This window comes from Sciurus vulgaris (genome assembly GCF_902686455.1).
Source record: "Sciurus vulgaris genome assembly, chromosome: 18".
NCBI classification, from domain to species: domain Eukaryota; kingdom Metazoa; phylum Chordata; class Mammalia; order Rodentia; family Sciuridae; genus Sciurus; species Sciurus vulgaris.
This window is the reverse complement of record NC_136479.1, coordinates 27,858,698-27,878,922: the sequence shown is the minus strand read 5'-3', so window position 1 is coordinate 27,878,922 and position 20,225 is coordinate 27,858,698. Positions and strand designations below refer to the sequence as shown.

Here is a 20,225-nt window from a genome sequence, read left to right as displayed (position 1 = left end):
CAGGGAATCCTGACTGTATTTACTGTCTGAGGCGTTGCCTATTAGCTAAATTTCAGTGTGCTTCTCAGCCCTGATCTCAGTAGAATGGATTCTGTTTCTCATCTCTGCTCTTGAGTTTCCAAGGTTACTCAGAGTCCATCTTCTTAGGGGATATTAGCATGCAATGCAGACACTGAGCACACAAGTATAATGCGGTTTCTAGAGAGATGGCAGGGACTGGTGCCCTGGCCTGTTGCATGGGAGGTAATGGGCAGCAAGACAGTAGGGTTTTCGGGGTTTGTTGTGTGTGTGTGTGTGTGAGAATCCTGCTTGGAATTGTGTAATTGTGTAGTGGCCACAGACACACACCCATGTTTCAAACTGTGGGCTGTAAGAGGCCATGTAACCTCAGGGCTAGAGAGATGACAGAGCCTTCATTTTTTTTTTTTTTTTTTTTCACTGTTTCCTTGTCTTGAAGTCGAGTAACACAATGGAGTAAAACGTCAACTTCATTTCTTGTCTACCACATCGCAATTGGGAAAGGACCTTGAATTCAATGGTGAACACAAGAAATTCCAGCCAAGGGCAGCTTTGGTCCAGGTTTTGCTCACATCTTGCTCAATGCTCTGAACTTTCCCTTTGCTATTGCTTCCCTCCCTGCATTCCTTCGCCTTGACAGAGACACCCACAGGGACATGGGTGTTTTCATGCTTGTGGTATTGCCATAGCAACAATTTCTCTTCTACCTGCAAGGCTGGAAACCCTGCAGTGCTCTGTGCTGAGAATGCAAAGAAGGGACACAATCACCCTGCACTTCAATACACAAGCACAAGATGCCTGATCTGCGCATGAGCACTCATTCACAGTCCTTTCTCAAGGACATCACAATGAGATCACCAAGACAAATTAAGACACTGACACCTGGCAACACAAGATCAGTGTAAAGAAAAAAGAGGAATTAAATCACTCTTTTTAAAAAGCTTTTTGTAGATAACAATTCTTGAGAGATTTTTTAATGAGATTTTAAAGAATGAATCAAAATCTTTCTTTTGGTGAGTCCATAGGCATTGAAAAATGTCATTAAATTATTTTAACAAATAGTAAAGGGACTGAACAAATAGTGTGTGGTTTCTAGAAAAAGTCACTGAAGTGCATGATCTCCACAGAATTTGCAAAGAAGGTGAGGCTGTGATGAGTCTGATAAATAATGCTAACTGGTAGCCACAAAAACCATAAAAGAGGGTCACAGAGTTTCTATTTTAATAAAATGAAAACCTGTTAAAAACCCAGTCTTTCTGTTAGTATGAAAGACAATGTATTTTAGTGGAGAACAAAAAGAACAAAAAAAGAAACAAGCAGGTATGTTCTTCCACTTAAAGGACAGTGAGAAGTGAGCAGCCCCAACCTTGGGCCTGCCAGTTGCTGGGGTGGATGGGGTGGCCAGGACCTGGGTAAAGGTCAGTGCCTTCCAGTAAGTCACCAACTATGATCAACGAATCATGGAGAAACCCACGCATTTTTGTCTCTATTTTGTTACTAACTCAGTTCTCCAGCAAAATGTGCTGTCAACTTTGTTTGTAGGTCCTCCTTATACTCACCTCTGAATATTGTTCCCTGAGATTCCAATTCTTTTGGGTAGGAATGAGAAATTAAGGGGAAATCGAGGGGGCATAGCTGAGCTGGGAAAAGCCTGTGAATTCTGGAGACAGATGCACAAAGTAACCCATGGGCAGCTTCTCTAGGATGCAGCTGTCTCCCAGGGCAACATGGGGCTTTTCTCTGCACCTGAATGTGGGCTAAGTAGGAGCTTTCGTTTTTTCAAGGAATATATGGTTAGTGAAAAAAATCAGCTTCAAAAACCTACCTCCTGGGCTGGGGTTGTAGCCTCAGTGGTAGAGCACTTGCTTAGCATGTGTGAGGCACTGGGTTTGATTCTCAGCAACACATATAAATAAATAAAATAAAGGTCCATTGAAACTACAAAAAAAAAAAAAAAAAAAAAAAACAACTTAAAAAAAACCTACCTCTTCTTTGTATGGTGACATACTGGGAAACTAGTAAGAAGTGAGTCTGAGTACATGATTTGAAAAACTAAGGTTAAGTGATGAGTCATCTTTTGCTCCCCTGGTGGGATTTTACATCTGCCCACTTTAGGGGAATTCCATATTGTGGGAACAGTTTCTAGGAATTCCTTTCAACACCTGTGCTTGCATACCTGCACATGCCATTGCCATCAGTCGCTACCTTCCTCAGACAGGAGGTTATTTAGTGAAACAAAGCACCTGACACTGGACTCAGTGCTTTACCTACATTGTGTGTCGTCAATACTTTTCACAAAAACTCTCCAAGGTAGGTACCACAGTTCTCATTTCACAAAAAAAAGGAAATGTGGCGGTGGGGGTATTCAGTCTAGGTCACAATGGTAAGAAGTGGAGGAGTTGGAATTAAAGCAGAAGCAGATTTAATGTCAAAGCCCCTCATCCTAATCACTGTGCTGTCCCTGTGTCTGTAGCTGCAGATGGTGACACCATGTACTTCACTGATGTTCACAGCTTCACCACACCCACCACAGTGTTGGACAAAGAACAGCCCATCAATGAATAGTCTCACTAGCAGTTTTCAAAACAGATAACTTACTAGGAAAGCTCAACAAACACTGCTATACCAAGCAATGCTGACAAAGAAGGAACACAATGCTTCTTCATCTGAGTAACAGAAGATTCAGTGGTCTGTCTCCCAGGAAGGTGGTAACACTTTAACCATTTCAGAAAGTTTCACAGGAATGAAAAGGAAGCATCAGGATACTCTCCAGGGCATAAAGCAGAGTAATGCCCAGTTCCTGGGGATCAGGGAAGTCAACAAACACCCCAGGGCAGTTGCTGCCAGGTTCCTGGGCTCTTCAGAGTCCCCACTGACTGCTGAGACTGTCTAGACAGTCAGGTCAATGCACAATCTACCATGTGTTGTAAAGTCAGCAGCTGGCTTGTGGTTTCTCCAAGGGAGAAATCTGAAGGGCTGCAGCACCTCTGCAGAGGGAGTAGGAACAGTGACACCACTCACACCCACTGATCAGCCCTAGTCTCCCCAGGGGTAGGCCAATAGGGGGAGGCAGTGCTTTTATCACTGAGGGCTTCCTATCAAGGGGTAAAGTTGATGAATTATCAACGAACACCCCCCCACCCCCCAAACAAACCCCTATTTCTTCAGGGCCAAGGAGAAACAAAAATTTTGGGTAGTTACCTATTTCCCTTTTAAATAGTCAATGCAAACAGCAGCAAATATGGTTATTTATCCAACTTCTACTGGGAAGGCAGGATAGGAAGAGAAGTAAGCCGTATTTGTCTTTTGTTGCTTTTTTTCTTCTTAGAAACAAACATACCTGCTGAGGTAACCATGTTCTCCAATCTGTGTTTAAGGGCTAAGATGTTATGTGAGTAGAAGTGGATGTGCTCGTGTGTAATCATCAACCAAAACTGTTTCAGGACCAAGAAGCCCATAAGGAACAGATGCACAGTGCTGTTAATTATAGGGGCTTTACAAAACTTATAATAAAAACACTGGATGAAAACAGAATGAAATTCTGACAACTCCTTGCCATGGATGCTGGCTCTGCTCAGTTGTATGATGGGAGGATGGCTCAACGGATGGTGGCCTGGGATCGATCCATTCTGGGGCTATCGGGGGTAAGGAGGCTTCCATTTGGGTTCTTGGTTCCACCATCTGTATCATCTATCAAGCTCAAGGATTTTCAATGGTCTCTGTGGGAATGAGTGTGAGTCAAGGCTCAGGGATCCTCCATAAGGGTCCTGCTGTTGGTACATCACTGAGTTCTGAATCTGTAGCTTTCCAGTGGGTCTCTCTGGGAACCAAGGAAGGGGCCACCTTTTGAGGACTAGGGCGGGCCACACTCCATGATGAGAGATTCCCACCCCACCCTCCTTTTCTAACTTGAATCTTGCAGCATGGACTTCCACTCCAGTAAATGAGCCCTCATCTGCAGGCTTAGCACTCTTCGTGTCATCCAGACGTTTAGTTCTTGTTCTTGTCAACGTTACTTCCTGGATAAAGGTCCTCTCTGATAGTAGGAACAAGAGGACCAAGCTTCATTCATCTCTAATGTGAAGGTCTGGCTCAGCCCAGGAATCAGCTGACAGACTGGGACCCCATTAGGGTGAGGCTAATAAGTGCCAACCGTCCACCATCACAGCTGGAGCTGCCCTGGCACTGCCAGCTGGTCCAGACTCATTTACATTCTCTTCACACAGTCACTCAGCTACTGCAGGCGGCTGCAGATGCCTATTTTTTTTTTTTTTTTTTTTTAAGCAACAAACTGTCTAGTTACAGATGTGAATTTTGGTAAAGTTATTAACACTGAATGCTAGAGGACAGACTGGACCTAGAAAGGTTAGAAAAAAATGAGCAAGTAGGAGAGTAAGTAGGTGGAAAGGACAAATAAAACAAACACAAGTGATCTTGAGAAAAGATGGGTGACCACACAACCACATTCACATCCTCAGTTTCCACTAAAAGATTCTAAACCAGATGTTCCTCAGTTATCCTGATTAAACTCTCATCATCTTATGGTCTTTCTCCCTTAGCACTTACTTCCTGAGTATTCCTAAACTTCTAATTCACGACTATCTTTCCAGAAAGTTCTACTTACTGCTGAGTTTACAGAGCAAAGTTATTGCTCTATGAAGGTAGAAAGAGATTCAACAGGGAAATGTCTCACCCTAAGAATAAATATTCCAGAAGCATCACTTTCAAATCTCCTCTTCAAAATCTCTCAAATCTACCATTCTTCTTCCCATATCCAATATATCCAATTCATTCCTAAAGGCGGCATGCCGAAAACAAACTGATGAATGCTTTATCTGAGAACACCCAAGGGAGCAGAGGGCTTAGAAAGCATTCCACTGTATCAAAGAAATACAGCCTTTCCATTTCATCAGATATAAAGTGTCTGATTCTTCAGGGATTCCAGGCATCGAGCTCTCCTCCAGATAATGCATTAATATAAACACTTCATCTCAGAGGGACAAGATCCTGGAAATTCAACTGGAGTTTAAATTACTGGCAAAGACACTACAATGAGAAAGCAGATGCCATCAGTCTTAAATGGGCCAAAATTAGCTAGTAGTCCAATTCTTAAACATGCAGAATCCTCAAGAATTAACAGTTTGTTTAGCCATCTTGCTAAAAAAGGAGTGTCATACCAAGAATCTATACAAGTAAAAAGGAAAAAACAGACACCCTAGTGACACTACCATCTTTGATGTTAAATTCTGAAAGCATGTAGTGGTTTGCTTTAACACTAAGCCCAAAAGAATTCTGTCAATTCTGCTTGGACAGTTGTGCTGACACACTACTTCTGAAACACCCAGAGGGGAGAGACCCCTTTCCTCGTGGAGCATCAGTGCCACCTAGTGGCAACTCACTCCACAGTTCACAGAGGAGGAGAGTGTGGGTTGGTTACTTCTCCGGACCCTAGTTTCTATTTTCCACACAGCCTCACACTAACAGGAGAAAGGGAGCCTAGAAAGTAAATGCTACTCACAGGTCCAAGTCAAGTTTTTAAACACCAAGTCCTATAATCTATAATGCCTTGTGATGCACTCTCTTCACTGCAAACACTGCTAAAATAGGCATAAGATATTGTGCATAGTTGATGCTGCACACCTGTAAACCCAGCAACTCAGGAGGTTAAGGTAGGAGGATTGTAAGTTTGAGGCCAGTCTCAGCAACTTAGCAACTCTGTCTCAAGATAAAAAGTAAAAAGGACTGAGTGAGGATGCAGTTCAGTGGTAAAGCACTCCTGGGTTCATCCCCAGGAAAAAGTCCAGAATAAAGGAAATGAAGGACACACTGAGTGAACTTAGGCACCATGACCCAACATTCCCAAGGCAGCAATCACCAGTCTGTGCTATTTTTTTTTTTTAATAGTTCTCCTCCTTTGTTATAATTATATTAAAAAAAAAAATCATTGGGGCTGGGGATATAGCTCAGTGGTAGAGTGCTCACCTTGCAAGCACAAGGCCTTGGGTTCAAATCCCCAGCACCACAAAAAAAAAAAATAATAATAATTATCACTAAAGATAAGCCAGGTGCGGTGGTGCATGCCTGTAATCCCAGCAACTCAGGAGGCTGAGGCAGGAGGATCTCAAGTTCAAAGCCAGCCTCAGCAAAAATGAGGTGCTAAGCAACTCATTGAGATCCTGTCTCTAAATAAAATACAAAATAGGGCTGGGGATGTGGCTCAGTGGTTGTTGAGTGCCTGACTTCAATCCTGGTATCACCCTGCCAAAAACAGAACAAACAAAAAATCCCCAAAGGTAAAAGTGACAACAGTAGAATTTTGGACGGTCCAAAAAAAAAAAAAAATCAGCCTTATTATTATTATTTAAAATCTTTTTTTTTTTTTTTCCTCCTTCTGGACTCTTGTAATCTGCTCTTTCCTCCTTTCGCTATTTCTGCCTACAGACTCCAAGCTCTCCCTCCAGCCTAGGTGTCTCCAGACCATGGTTGTCTAATCACTTGGCAAATATTCACTGAGCACCTATTTTGTGCCAGGTATTGGGGGGAAAAAACAGACTGGAGAGCTCCACTCTGAAATCTCGAACATGTCCAAAACAAAACTAAAATTTCTTTGCTCCTGAAATTCTTTTGAATCTAAATGCAGTTTTGTGAACAGTACCGTCATCTATGTGGCGGCCCAAAGCAGAGGAATTAGTCACCTGGATCTTATCCCAACCTCATTCAGCCTGTCACCACCTCACAACCTATGTTTGTGATCCCACCAAGTCTGCTCCTCTTCTTAAACCCCATAGCCAGTTCTGGTCCTCAGGATCTGTATCTTTTGGGATGTGCTAGATTATGCTGCTGGGACAAAGTCAAACCTCAGTAATACTAAATAGAAACAATTCTTGCTCATGGTGCACATCCACCTTAGCAGGGGGAACAGTGGACCATATGTTACCTTTTTTCAAAAGATTATGATAAAAAACATACCACATACCCTACCCTATGAACAAACTTTTAAGAGTAAAGTACTCTTAACTAGAAACAAAAGGCTCGTACAGAAGATGTCTAGGGCTTTTTCATCGTGTCTGAATGAAACTGTCCAAAGCATGGGAACTCTTCATTTCCCTTACTTCCAGCGGTTGGCGGTCACTATTCTGCTTTCTGCTTTAGATACTGTACAGAATGGAACCAGGCAATATTTGCCCTTTTGCGACTGGCTAATTTCCTTTAGCACAACATACTCAAGACTCACTTGCGTTGTACGATATGACAGGATTTCCTTTATTGAGACTGAATAATATCGTATTATGCATATATGCCACATTTTTAACCATTCATCTGTCAACAGACATTTATTTCTGTCTTATGGCAATTACGAATGATGCTGCAATGAATAGAGCATATCTACTGATCTCAAAGGATTTTAATTGTTCCCTAGGGATGGTGTGTTTGCCCTCTGTTCCCTTTGCTGCACACAGAAGTCATTTAGTTTGATATAGTCTCATTTGTCTGTTTTTGCATTTGCTTCTTTTTAGTGTCATAACTAAGAAATCAGTGCCAAGACCAATGTGATAAAAGTTTCCCCATTTTTTTCTAATTTTGTCGTTTTAGGTCTTGCATTTAAATCTTTAGTCCATTTTGAGTTGACTTTTGTGAATAGTGAGTGATAAGGTCCAATTTCATTCTTTTGCAAGTGGATATCCTGTTTTCCCAGCACCACTAATTGATGAGACTACCTTTTCCATATTGTATGTATGGGCACTCTTGTCAAAGATTAGCTGACCATATTAATGTGTGGATTGATTTTCTGAGTTTTCTATTATGTTTCATTTGTCTATACATCTTTCTTTAGGCAAATACCATACTATTTCAATCACTGAAGCTTTGTAGCAAGCTTTGAAATCAGAAGTGCAAAGTCTCCACCTGTTCTTTCTCAAGATTGTTTTGCTTGTAATTCCAAATGAATTTTAGGGTCCCCACCCCCCCATTTTCTACACAAATGCCAGGGGGTTCTGATAAGGACTACACTGACTCTGTATATGGTTTGGGTAGTTTGAACATCTTAATATTAAGCCTACCAATTCAAGAACACAGGATTACTTTCAGCAATATCTTGTAGTTTTCAGTGTATAAGTCTTTTTCCCCCTCTTGGTTAAATTTATTTTTTTATTTTTTTATTTTTTTTAATGCTGCTATAAATGGGACTGTTTTCTTAAATTCCTTTCTTGTTTACTGTTAGTATACAGAAACACAATAGATTTCTATTATGTTGGTTTTATATACTGTTCCTTTGTTGAATTCATTAGTTCTAATAGTAATTTTATGGAAATTTTAAAGTTTTCTACATATAAGGTCAGGTCAGGGATGGAGATGGGATGTAGCTCAGTGGTAGAGTACTTGCCCTCCATGTGCAAGACCCTGGGTTTGACCCCCAGCACTAGGGGAGTAGAGAAGCAACTGTATTCCCAAGTATTTCCCATCTGTGGTTGGTTAAATACATGGATGTGGAATCCATTGATATGAATTGCTAACTGTATATTTATAATCGTCTTCCTGGTTAACCAACCCTTTATGTCAGGCTACAATGTCCTTCTTTGTCTCTTGTGACAATTTTTGACTTCTGTCTGGTTTTGCATAATTATGGCTACCCCTGATCTTTTTTGGTTGAAATACCTTTTTCTATTTTTTTCACTTTTGGTCTATATGTGTCCACATATCTAACAGAAGTCTTCTGCAGAAAGCATACAGTTTTATCTTTTTTTAAAAAATCTATTCCACCACTCTGTCATTTGATTGGAGAGTTTAGTCCATTTATACTAAAAGCATTACTGACAGGCAAGTTATTTTGTTGTTTTCAGTCTTGCAGCTTTGTCCCTCTTTTCTTTTCTTTTCTCTCTTTTTTTTAATGTCTTGTTGATTTTTTTTTTGGTAGTGATATGCTTTGCTTCCTCTCATTTTCTTTTGTGTATATTCTCGATTGATGTTTTCTTTGTGGTTACCATGGAGCTTATGTAAAACATCTTGGATTTATAATAATCTTTTAAGCTAGTCAACAACTTTAATTGTATACACTCCATTTTAAAAAATCTCTCCACATTATTATTTATCACAATTGACAATTTTTTTGTGTTGTAGATCTAAATACTATTTTATGTATTTTAAACTCTATACCAGAGTTAGTGATTTATGTATGATTATACATATTGCAGAATTCTGTATGTCTATACAGATGTTCCTCAACTTACGATGGGATTATAGCCTAATGCTCTCATTGTAAGTTGAAAATGTATTTAATATACCTACTGAGCATCAAAGCTAACAACACAGAACATGGTAGAATGTTTACCCTTGCTGGGTGTGGTTGACTGGGAGCTGTAGCTCACTGGTACTATTGCTCATATCACAAGAGTATTGTAACCAGGGGCTGGGAGTGTAACTAAGTGGTGAAGCGCTTGTCTAACATGCACAAGGCCCTGGGTTCAATTCCCAGCATTGTAGAAGAAGACTTAAGAGTATTATACCACATATTGCTAGCTTGGAAAAAATTCAAAATTCAAAGTATGGTTTCTACTGAAAGAGTTATTTTCACACTACTATAATGTCAAAAAATCCTGGTTCTGAAGTTGTAGCTCAGTGGTACAGCACTTACCTACAATGTGTGAGGCACTGGGTACAATCCTCAGCACCACATAAAGATAAATAAAGTAAAGGCATTGTGTCCATATAAAACTAAAAAAATTTTTAAAAATCCTATCAAGGACTTTATTTGTCAATGAACTTTATAATTTAATATGCTTTCATATCACTATTTTTTATCTTTTCAAACTAAAGAATTCTAGCATTTCTTATTAAGGCAGGTCTATGATGATGAATTCTCTCAGTTTATCTGGGATTGTATTAATTTTTCTCTCTTTTAAAAAAATTTTTTTTTAGTTATATATGGACACAATGCCCTTATTTATTTTTATGTGGTACTGAGCACTGAATCCAGGGCCCCACATGTGCTAGGCAAGCGCTCTACCACTAAGTTACAACTCCAGTTCCTCTCCTTCATTTTTGAAATTTTGTCAAATGTAATATTCTTGACTTGCAATTTTTTTCTGTCAGCACTTTGAAAAAAACATCTGACTTCCTTTTGGTCTGTAAGAAATTCAGATAATTTTATAGAAACTCCTTTGTAAGTGACAAATTGTTTTTCTCTTCCTGTTTTCAAAACTCTGGATTCTGGCTTTTGACAATTTGATTATGTTTCTTGGTGTGGTTTTCTTTGGGGTCATCTTAGTTGGGGCCTGTTTGGCTTCTTAAATCTGAATGTCCATTTCCTTTCCCAGATTTGGGAAGGGAGGTTATGACCAGTATTTCTTCAAATAAGCTTTCTACACCCCCTTTTCCTTCTGATATTCCTGAGATATGTATGTAAAGGTCTGCCTGATGATAACCCATAAGTCCCTTAGGTCTTCTTTACTCTTCATTCTTTTTCTTTTTGTTCCTTGTCCTGGGTAATTTCTAATGACCTGTCTTCAAGTTTGTTGATTCTTCCTTTTACTTAATCAAATCTGTTGCTGAATTCTTCTAGTGGGTTCTTCAATTTGGGTTTCTTATTCTGCTTCTTCAAAGTCTGCTTCTTTTTCATATTTTGTCTCTTTGTTGATATTCTCATTTTGTTCATACAACACTTTTCTTGACCTTGCTATCTTTATGTAATTTTGAAAGTTTTTTTGGTCAGGTAATTCATACACATCATTTTCTTTGAGGCCAGTTTCTGAAATTTTATTTTGTTTCTTTGGGCCATGTTTCTCTTTTTTTGTGGGTCAGTCTTACTACTTTTGTTTTTCGATCTGCACATTTGGAAAAACAGCCACCTCTCCCAGTCTTTATAAACTGACTTTATAAAAGGAAAGACATACACTTAAGACCATGGTTGATTCTGGGGGTCTCTCAAACCTTTTTCTGTGGATGCACTATCTTGAATTAGTACATATAAATAGCTAATTAATGAGGTTCTAGGTTTGTTTTCTCACTCTCCCCCTAACCAGGAATATGTAAACTCTTGCTCTATCTAATGTTTGGTTTGAGGTACTGAAGGAGCTCTTTTAAGTCACCCAGCTCTTTTTTGGGTCTCAGCAGCTCCCAGGCATCTAGAGTATGTTGAGTTCTGTTGGCACTTTGAGTTGGGCAAGCCAGAAACCATTCTCTTAAGCAGTCACTGGAAAAACCAGCACTCCAGACACATGATCTATTCTTCTCTTTTCTTTTTCTATCACCCAGGGAGAGAAATCTCCACAGTACACTGGGCTCTGTCTACTATTTCACAGGTCCTCTGGAGCAGCACAAGCTGCTCAGCATTCTCTGCTCTCGATGGCCTCCAGGTCACTGAGCCTATGCCAAATCCCATTAGCACTGACTTTGGTGAGACAAAAAAACTGTCTTGGGCAGACTCCTGGAAAATCAGCACACTGAACTTATGCTTTAATTCTTCCCCTCTCCAGGGAGAAGCAGGGAGTAAGAAATTTCCTACTGTTCATTTTGCAGTGGAAGTGCAATGCAGAGAGAGAAAGAAAGCACAAAAGCAGAATATTTGGTGTTCCTGTCTGAGATCTTAAGAGCTGTTTGGAAGCTCCCACTAACATCTCAAGTTGATGGTCCAAACATACTGGCTGCTGTTTCAGATTCATGTGTGCTTTCAGGCTGTTTCTAAATATCTTTGGAGAATAATGGCCTCCTCCTCTTTAGTCTTCCAAATTGTATATTAGTACTTTCATTGGTCCATTTTACTTTATGGAATAACACAAAGGAACATAGCTCCCAGTTCCTAGCTCTTTTAAGCAATTCATCTCAGGAGGAGATGGCAGAGATTGATACTTCTTACCTGGACTTCTCAACAATCAAACAGATCCTCCTGATATTTGAGAACCACCCCAGTCTTAGAATGATGCTCAAGGTCCTGCATGGCCTTGCTCCCACCCAACTCCTGAGCTTCCTTTATATTTCTGATATTAATCAATGTCCAAACTGTTGCTGCTTCTTGGGGCCTAGAACATTCCTCCATTTTCACTCCACCTCTTACCCTTTCCTTCCTTTGGCTATGTTTCCCCTGCTCAGGGGAAGCTTCCAGTGCCTGGCACACTAGATTCACAAAAGGGCAGTCAGTTACCATGCTTTCTTAGTTCCAGGATTCCAGAGACTATTAGTACAATTATTATACAACAAACTGGGGTGGGAACAAATTATGAAATGATCACATCAGCTGTAAGAACAAAAACAGGTTTTACATAGAAATATTAATGTTGAAAACAAAAGGAATAAAAGTAGTCCATTAGTTTCATTTCTTCTTCCTTCTCCAATCTCTACTTCAATTTCTTTACTCTCGTCAAGATAATGCAATGTTTAACTCTAATCATGTGGTTTTAGATAAAAAATGGTTAGAATACATTTGTCTATGTGGATGACTAATATTCACTAAAAACTTTTAAGTGGCTTACAAATAGTTTATAAGTTTCAAGACATTCTTAGTTCAAAGAATAGGAGCTGAGTTAGAGAAAAAAAGATTTATAGCAGTAAGGTGACTAGATAGCTCTGGTCTTACATGATATAGTTAATTTGTATGAGGAGAACAGTCACGTGAAAAACCTACCAGACATGACAGAGATGTCACCATCATGACTACTTCTTTCATCAAAGAGTCTCCTGGACTTTGAAAATGGCAGAAGGTATGTGTGTTTGGGTGACATGGGGGTGGGGATGGGGGTGGCAAGTTGAGCAGAAGCAGGGAAAAGGGCAAGAAAAATCATGACACAGAAGAAAAAAATCCAGATCTTCACAGTTTATATCACAGCATCTGATGACATAAAACAAGGATCCAGAGCTATGTAACTAGAATTCCACAAGTGACCCCTTCTTTGTAAACATACCAACCATCATTCAAAAAGTACTGATCTTTACTTGCTTTTATGAAAAGGTGAGCACTCAAATTTCTCTCATGCATCAGCATGCAGATATATACAGCATAACATACAGGTCATTAGGGTAGTCCATAATACCAAAATTCAAATATATGGGTAGGAAAAAAATTTGTTTCCCTACCTTTCGGCAGCGAGGATTAGGACAGCTGAACCTCTTCACATCACTGTCCAACAAAGCAGGAAAGCTACAGGAGGGGCACCTGGAATCAAAAGTAGTACTCGGAATATTAATACCTGATTAGGTTTCATGTGACTGTTCCCCTAAGATGGAGTTTTGAGCTGAAGGGCCCTACTGTTTTTTTATTCTTTAGTTTTCAGTAAAACATGGATTGAACCTCTCTTTATAATGGCTCTTAGCAGGAAGGTATAAGAACCATTACAAAGAATGGCTTTCTAGGTCCCAACTCAATGTCAGTCACTCAATAAACCTATCCCAACCTTTATAGGAATTCCTTGCATATGCCCTTTTTCTCCAACCCAGGACATAATGACTATACTTACAGGTCAGAAGATTATGAAAGAGCAAGGAAAGTAGATTAGAAAAGTGATCTATTGACTTTTTTCCATTAATAAAACTGAATTATCTTATGTGTAAGAAATGCCAGAAAACCTGGAAGATAAAGCTTTGTTACAGAATTTTCTTTACCTGATGGAAGTGCTCAGGGCAGCCTGCACATGTGGGAAAGAGCTGACTAAAATCTCACCTGACAAGCTCATCAGCATAGGCTGCAGCAACTTCCTCTTCCGCTTTTCGCTCATAATATTTATACAGGATGGTCTGGGGAAGCACCTTCTCTAGTTCACTGGTTGGGAATGAACATGTGCAGCTGCCTTCCATGCAGCTGAGCTCTGACTACAAGGTAAATAGAAAAGAAAAAAGAAAACAGAAAAATATTTAAATACATCTTTCAGTGGGAGGCAAACAGTAGTTAAGAACAGATTCTGAAGTGGCAGAATGAAGATCTCTCTGCCTCCTTTCCTCTGAGAAATCACCTTCCAAAAAGATACTATGAAACAAACAAACAAACAAAAAAACCAAAGTACATCTAGCAGTGTAAATCACAATCCAAGAAGATGGAAAGTGGATGGAGGAAGGATGTATGGCTTAGTGGATAGAAGGAGGAAGGTCTCAGATCAGTATTTCAAGAGGAGATGCTGGAAAGAAGTAAGCTGTTTTCCTCTATGAATCCTGGAAAGCAGGAGAACCCCACTGGGAAGACAGAGCAGAACAGTGGGGAAAGGGTGGGAGCTGACGGGAATAAATAAGAATTGGGGGAAATGTTTTGGCCAACCCCCTTTAGATGGAACCAGGAAACTCCCAGAGAAATAAGGTTTAGGAAGAGATGCAACAGAAAGAAACTAGTCACAGAAGATGGCATAGCTGAGGTGTGTCCTAAACTCAGGACTTGTGAAGCCTTTATATTGAACAGGGAATTCTCTAGCTCCTGCCTCCCATTCGGCTCTGGAATGCTGGAAGGTGGTATTGCACCTGCTGGGCAGAATTCACACCCAAATCCAGTAAAAAGAACTAAAAGGGTGTTATTTGGGGTTCACAACACAAAATGCTAACAGGCTATTCAGGCACCTAGAGTCAAATTCATCAGCCTATAAGCCTCACTACTCAAACAGCTTCCAAACAACTCTTTAATATAAAAGAAAAGCCTAGCCATCTGAAAAGTATTTCCAATAGGAAAGAGAGACACCAAAGCAGACATATAAAAATAAATACAGCTCCCAGTTGTGGCAGTGCACACCTGTAATCCCAGTGACAGAAGTCTGAGGCAGGAGGATCACAAATTTCAGGCTAGTCTCAGCAAATTAGTGAGGCCCTAAGCAACTTAGTAAGTACCTTGTCTCAAAATAAAAAGGAAAAAGTGTTTGGGTTGTAGATCAGTGGTCATGTGCCCTTGAGTTTAATCCCCAGTGCCAAATAAATAAACAAATAAATAATTTTAAAAAAGCTAAAATCTATGAAGCATTTGCCATGTGTCAGAAAATATATTCTTTTTTAAAGTATTGAACTTCACTAAATGCCTTTTATTCATTAGTTCAGATAATCCATGGTTTTCATTTTTTGGAATATTTTTTTAGATATTGACAGACCTTTATTTTACTCATTTATTTACATATGGTGCTGAGAATTGAACCCAGTGCCTCACACATGCTAGGCAAGCACTCCTACCACTGAGCCACAACCCCAGCCCCAGAAAATACATTCTTTAAAAACATGATCTCACTTATGTCCACAGCAATCCTTTGCATTATCTCCGTTCTACAGAGAAAGATGAGGCTTAGAATTTAACTAATTTGCTCAAGATTATGCAGCCATAAGTGGGAGGCCCAAGGTCCAATGTTCTCTGCTAGACTCCAAAAGTCATGCTTTTTGAAAAACAATTTTTTTGTTTTCAAATGTTAAACTTAAAAAAAAAAAAGCTGCAAAAATAGTACAAAGTTCCTGAATCCTCTTCAGCCACTTCCTGAGTTAAAGTTGTATACAAACACATTATAGTTAAAACCAGAAGTTACTCTATGTATACGTATGATTACATGAATGGTGGGACTCTACATTGTGTACAATCATAGAAATGAAAAATTGTATCCCATTTGTGTACAATGAATCAAAATGCAGTCTGTAAAAATAAAAAAAAAAAAAAAATTAAATTAAAAACCAACCAACCAACCAACCAGAATTTAACAGCAGTTAAGATCTTACTAATTAAGCAACAGTCTTTATTTACACTTCATCAGGTTTTCCACTGATGTCTTTTCTGGTCTAGGATCCCACATGGCAGTTAGTTGCCATGTGTTGTCTCTTTCAACCTGTTAGTGTGATATTATGATCTATAACATTCTGGTTTTTATCCATGGTTCTCATGACCCCTTTTATTTTCTAAATGACGAGAACTATATGGTATTTGGCCTTCTGTCCTTGGTTCCTGAAGCATCTTTGAAATAATTTCAGAGCAATAAAAGTGAAAGAGAGTCTTCTGTTACAATGTTGGAGCACGTTAGCCTTTAGAAAGCAGCCTCTCTCCCTGATCTGCCCTCCGTTCACCTGATCCCCCTCACCTCCAAGGCAGGTCAGAGAAACCATAATTTCTCTTTCTCAAGGCAGGTCATAGAATCTAAAAATATACTCTTAATCCTTCTGGACCTTTCTTTGAAAAGATGGCTGTAAAGAAATTCTCTGACCTCTGATAGCAGATCATAAAACCCCCATTTCAGATCATAAGTCCTGCTCCTTTTTTGGAATGAAGGAACACTGCATACAGGCCAGGAATAACCTGTGCAGCCAGGGCTTGCTGGGTCTCCCTACTTAGTTTATTAATATTAGAGCATGATTTTTCTACCCATCACATTTCTACAAGGTTGTCTATGCTTCACTCCTGTCTATGCAATGAAGAAATGAAGTCTTATAAAAACCCAAAGAAAAGGATTTGGAGGGCTTCTCAACAGCTGGATACATAGAGGCTCATAGGCAGGTGAACAAGAACTCAACTATATGCTGGAAGTTGGTACATTCCAATTCCACAGGGACAGAAGGTCCTATACTTGGGACCTTGTCTATGTATCCTATCCCTCTATCTGGCTGGTCATTGGTATTGTTTACAATGATCCTTTATAATAATACACTGGTCAATGTAAGTAAATGCTTCCCTGAGTTCTACAAGCTGGCTTGAGTGAATTAATTGAGCCTAAGGAATGGTTGATGGGAACCCCAATTTGCACCCATTGGTCAGAAGTTCTGGACTTTTAATTGGTGTTTGATACTGGGAATTGAGACCTTCAAACTGTGGGACTTGACACTATCTCTAGGTAGAGAGAATTCAAATGACCTAAGAGAATACCCAGTTGGTGTCCACCAAACTGACTGCTTGCTTGCCAGCTGGTGAGGAGAAATTCCCACCCATTTTAGGATCACAAAAGTGATCTGCAAGCGTACAGTGGAAGAACCTGAGGTTCAGTCTGTTTTTCCTGTACATCTTCAGACATAGTGTCTCAGTATGTCTTGGTCTTTCATGACCTTGGTACTTCTGAAGAAAAGTAATTACTGGTCAATAATCTTGTAGAATGTTTCTCAATTTCAATTTGTCTCAAGAGTAGAATAATATTAGGCACATAAGGCAATTTCTCAGTGTAGCATCAGGAAGCATATGATGCTGGTGTGTCTTTTATGACTCAGAATGGTAAAAAGGCCATGTTTTAAATGGCTGTGTTAGTTTTTCTGTTGCTACTGGAACAAGACACCATAAACACAGTAGTATAAAAAATATAAAACTCCTTTCCATATTGCCTTATGCTGGTGTTAAGAGAAACTAAAATCAGAAATATGACATTGTATAAAAGTTATTAGAACTATGTATTTTAATCCAACTATAAAATTCTTTAAAACATGCATAAAAACCACTAATGTTCTCTCTTATGTTCAAATAGGTCAGTCTTCCTCTGGTTCATCCCACTGACTGTGAAGAGGAAGGTGAGTGATGGGGCATGAAAGAGTCCTATAATTCGCTGAAGACTGCTGTGTCTTGAACCAGTATAATCACACAAATCAAATTATGCACACATCAGCACACTGACAGAATTCTACCTCACCCCAGAAAAGGTCCTGGTCTATTAGCATGGTTGTCTGAGTCTGTGACTGTTTCCTATGTATGGGTATCACACAGTTCTGCATTTCTTACCTTTCCAGATCCAAAGACAGCTTCTTGGGCGTATCTGATGAGACATTCTTTGCAGAACAAGTGAGCATCAGCACACTGTGTCAGCTCCTCAAATGGAAACTCCCCATAGCAGCAGCGGCACTCAATTAGTTGGCCGTCCTATAGCCACAGAGACACATGTGAATGCCCCACATCTCACACACACTTGAGTCTAGGGGAGGATTTGTTTCCTATCTCCTTAAGCCTCCCTACCCTCAGCATACATTCTGAGGTTTAAAACAACTCCTCGGAGCCATGACACAACGAGTTGTTTTCTGCCATCTAAAACCAGGTCAGGATGCCATGATAAGATGGTGAGTTTTTCAGCAGGTGAGACTGAGGCAGGAGGATCCCAAGTTTGAGACCAGCCTCAACAACTTAGTGAGGCCCTAAGCAACTTAGTGAGACACTTTCTCAAAATTAAAAATACAAGCTAACTAAAGCACCAACGTCAAGTAACATACCAGGATCTAATTCTCTATTCACTACAAGGAAGGATCCAGCCACCAGCCCATTCTTAGCTCTGCTAGAAAAGGCCACTATGTAAAGCGGCAGATATCACCGGTCCATATCCATGGTCCAAGGCCTTACTATCAACTCTAAGTGTTATCTGAGGTCTACATTTTTCTTTAAGAGTCTGTGTAGAGGATTCCTGGTTATGCTCTATAATATGAACTTCTCCATCACTATCTTCCCTTTGATTCTGATTCAGGCTGGTAAAATGTCTACATTACTAGCTCATGTACCTGAAAGTAACGTGGGTAAACTGCAACCTTGGCAGATCAACAGAAGGTTATACAGGACAATCCTGTCTTCAACATGCTGAAGAAATATGATTAAAAAGAAAGTACACAAGAATACCCAGAATAAATTAGGTGAGATTTCAAAATACCTTCTGATATTGTTCTTCATTCATCTGTAGGGCAAGCAAAAAGTCTTCATGCTAAGGAACAACAACAAAACAAAATTTATATGTTCAGGTACAAATTTAGTACAGATGACAAATCATTTAATATTTACTTCCAAAAAAATACATCTAATGTTAATAGATATCTCTTCAGTTACATAGTTTAAAAGTTACCTGAAAATAAATTCACAGAGTGACTAATGGAAAAGATTGATAAACAAAATACTTGTGAATAGCAAAGAACAGCATAAGCAAAACCAAGTATGACATACTTTGTTGGTGATTCCACAAGGTAATAAGCACTCTGGCACATTACTGATAAGAATGAAAAATAGTACAACCATGATGGAAGGGAACCTGGCACAGATTCATCAATGCCACTTTTAGGGATCTGGCCCAAAGATACCCTCGGGTAGAAATATGAAATGGTGTATGCACAAACTTATTTACCGTGGTAACATTTTAATAGCAAAAAGCTAAAAAAATTCTAAACATACAACAGGAAATTGAATAAACTCTGGTACTGCAGACAATGGGGTACTAGGCAGTTTTTTTTTTTTTTTTTAATTTTGTTTTAGTTGCAGGTGGACACATTGCATTTTTTTTATTTTTATGTGGTGCTGAGGTTTGAACCCAGGGCCTCATGCATGCTAGGCAAGCGCTCAACCACTAAGCCACAACCCCAGCCCCAAGGCAGTTTTAAAAAGAAGAAAATCTGTGTATTGCTATAATGTGATTGCCAGGATACACTGTTAAGTGAAAAAAACGGGCAGAAGAGTATGCTTCCTTTTGGATAAGAACGGCAGCTGGGGATATAGCTCAGAGGTAGAGCACTTGCCTAGCATGTATGAGGCCCTCAGTCTAATCCCCAGCATAGCAAAAGAAGAAGAAAAAAAAAAAGTGAATAAATACATATATAAATACATACACATATTTTCTTTTATATAAAATAAGGCAAGATGAATAAGAAAGCTGGGTATGGTGGCACACCCACCTCAACTTGGGAAGTTGAGGCTGGAGGATTACAAGTTTGAGCCCAGCTCAGGCAACATGCCAAGACCCTGTTTCAAAACCACCACAGCAAAAACCTAATAAGAATGGTTAGATATAAAGGGAGTGAGAGCACATGCAGTAAGAATCAGGATAAAATGTACATCTCTGGACATTCCTTATTTTATACTTCTGACTTTGGGACAAAAATATTTTATAAAATTAAAGAATAAAATTATATTAAAAAAAGACAATTCACTGAAAATTGAAAATAAGCATAAACAAACTTAACTGTTCATCAAGTCAATGGCAAGACCAGATTTGGTCTTGATCTTGGCCTGGAACTTCTGGGCTCAAGCAATCCACCTGCCTAGTAGTACCTAGTAGTGCCTAGTAGAACCTGTAGTAGGTGTGTGCTATGTGCCTGGCTGATTTTATATTCTTAATTTGATATAATCTCATAAGAATTATGTTATTAAGAACCAAGATCTTTAATATAGAAGAAACATAAACAAACAAACAAACAAAAAAACACCCTGTAAATCAAGTTTTTTAAATTGAATCTCAGCATGAAATTCCTAGTAAACAAACTAAAACTCTTTAGAGAAATTGTTGATTTCAGGTCCAGTCAAATCACAGAAAGCACAAGTTGAGTCTGGGTCA

At 39.3% G+C, this 20,225-nt stretch overlaps 1 protein-coding gene across 1 annotated transcript in view; it reads right to left on the bottom strand.

The window, feature by feature from the left end:
- The window catches only part of RNF216 (ring finger protein 216), a 189,310-nt gene that overhangs the window by 76,060 nt on the left and 93,025 nt on the right, over positions 1–20,225 (bottom strand). Inside the window, exons 10-13 of the mRNA XM_079120168.1 lie at positions 18,558–18,608; positions 17,648–17,785; positions 13,667–13,815; positions 13,084–13,162 (exon numbers count right to left, since the gene is read on the bottom strand). Coding sequence (XP_078976294.1) covers positions 13,084–13,162; positions 13,667–13,815; positions 17,648–17,785; positions 18,558–18,608 — 417 coding nt within the window. The remainder of the gene's footprint in view (positions 1–13,083; positions 13,163–13,666; positions 13,816–17,647; positions 17,786–18,557; positions 18,609–20,225) is intronic.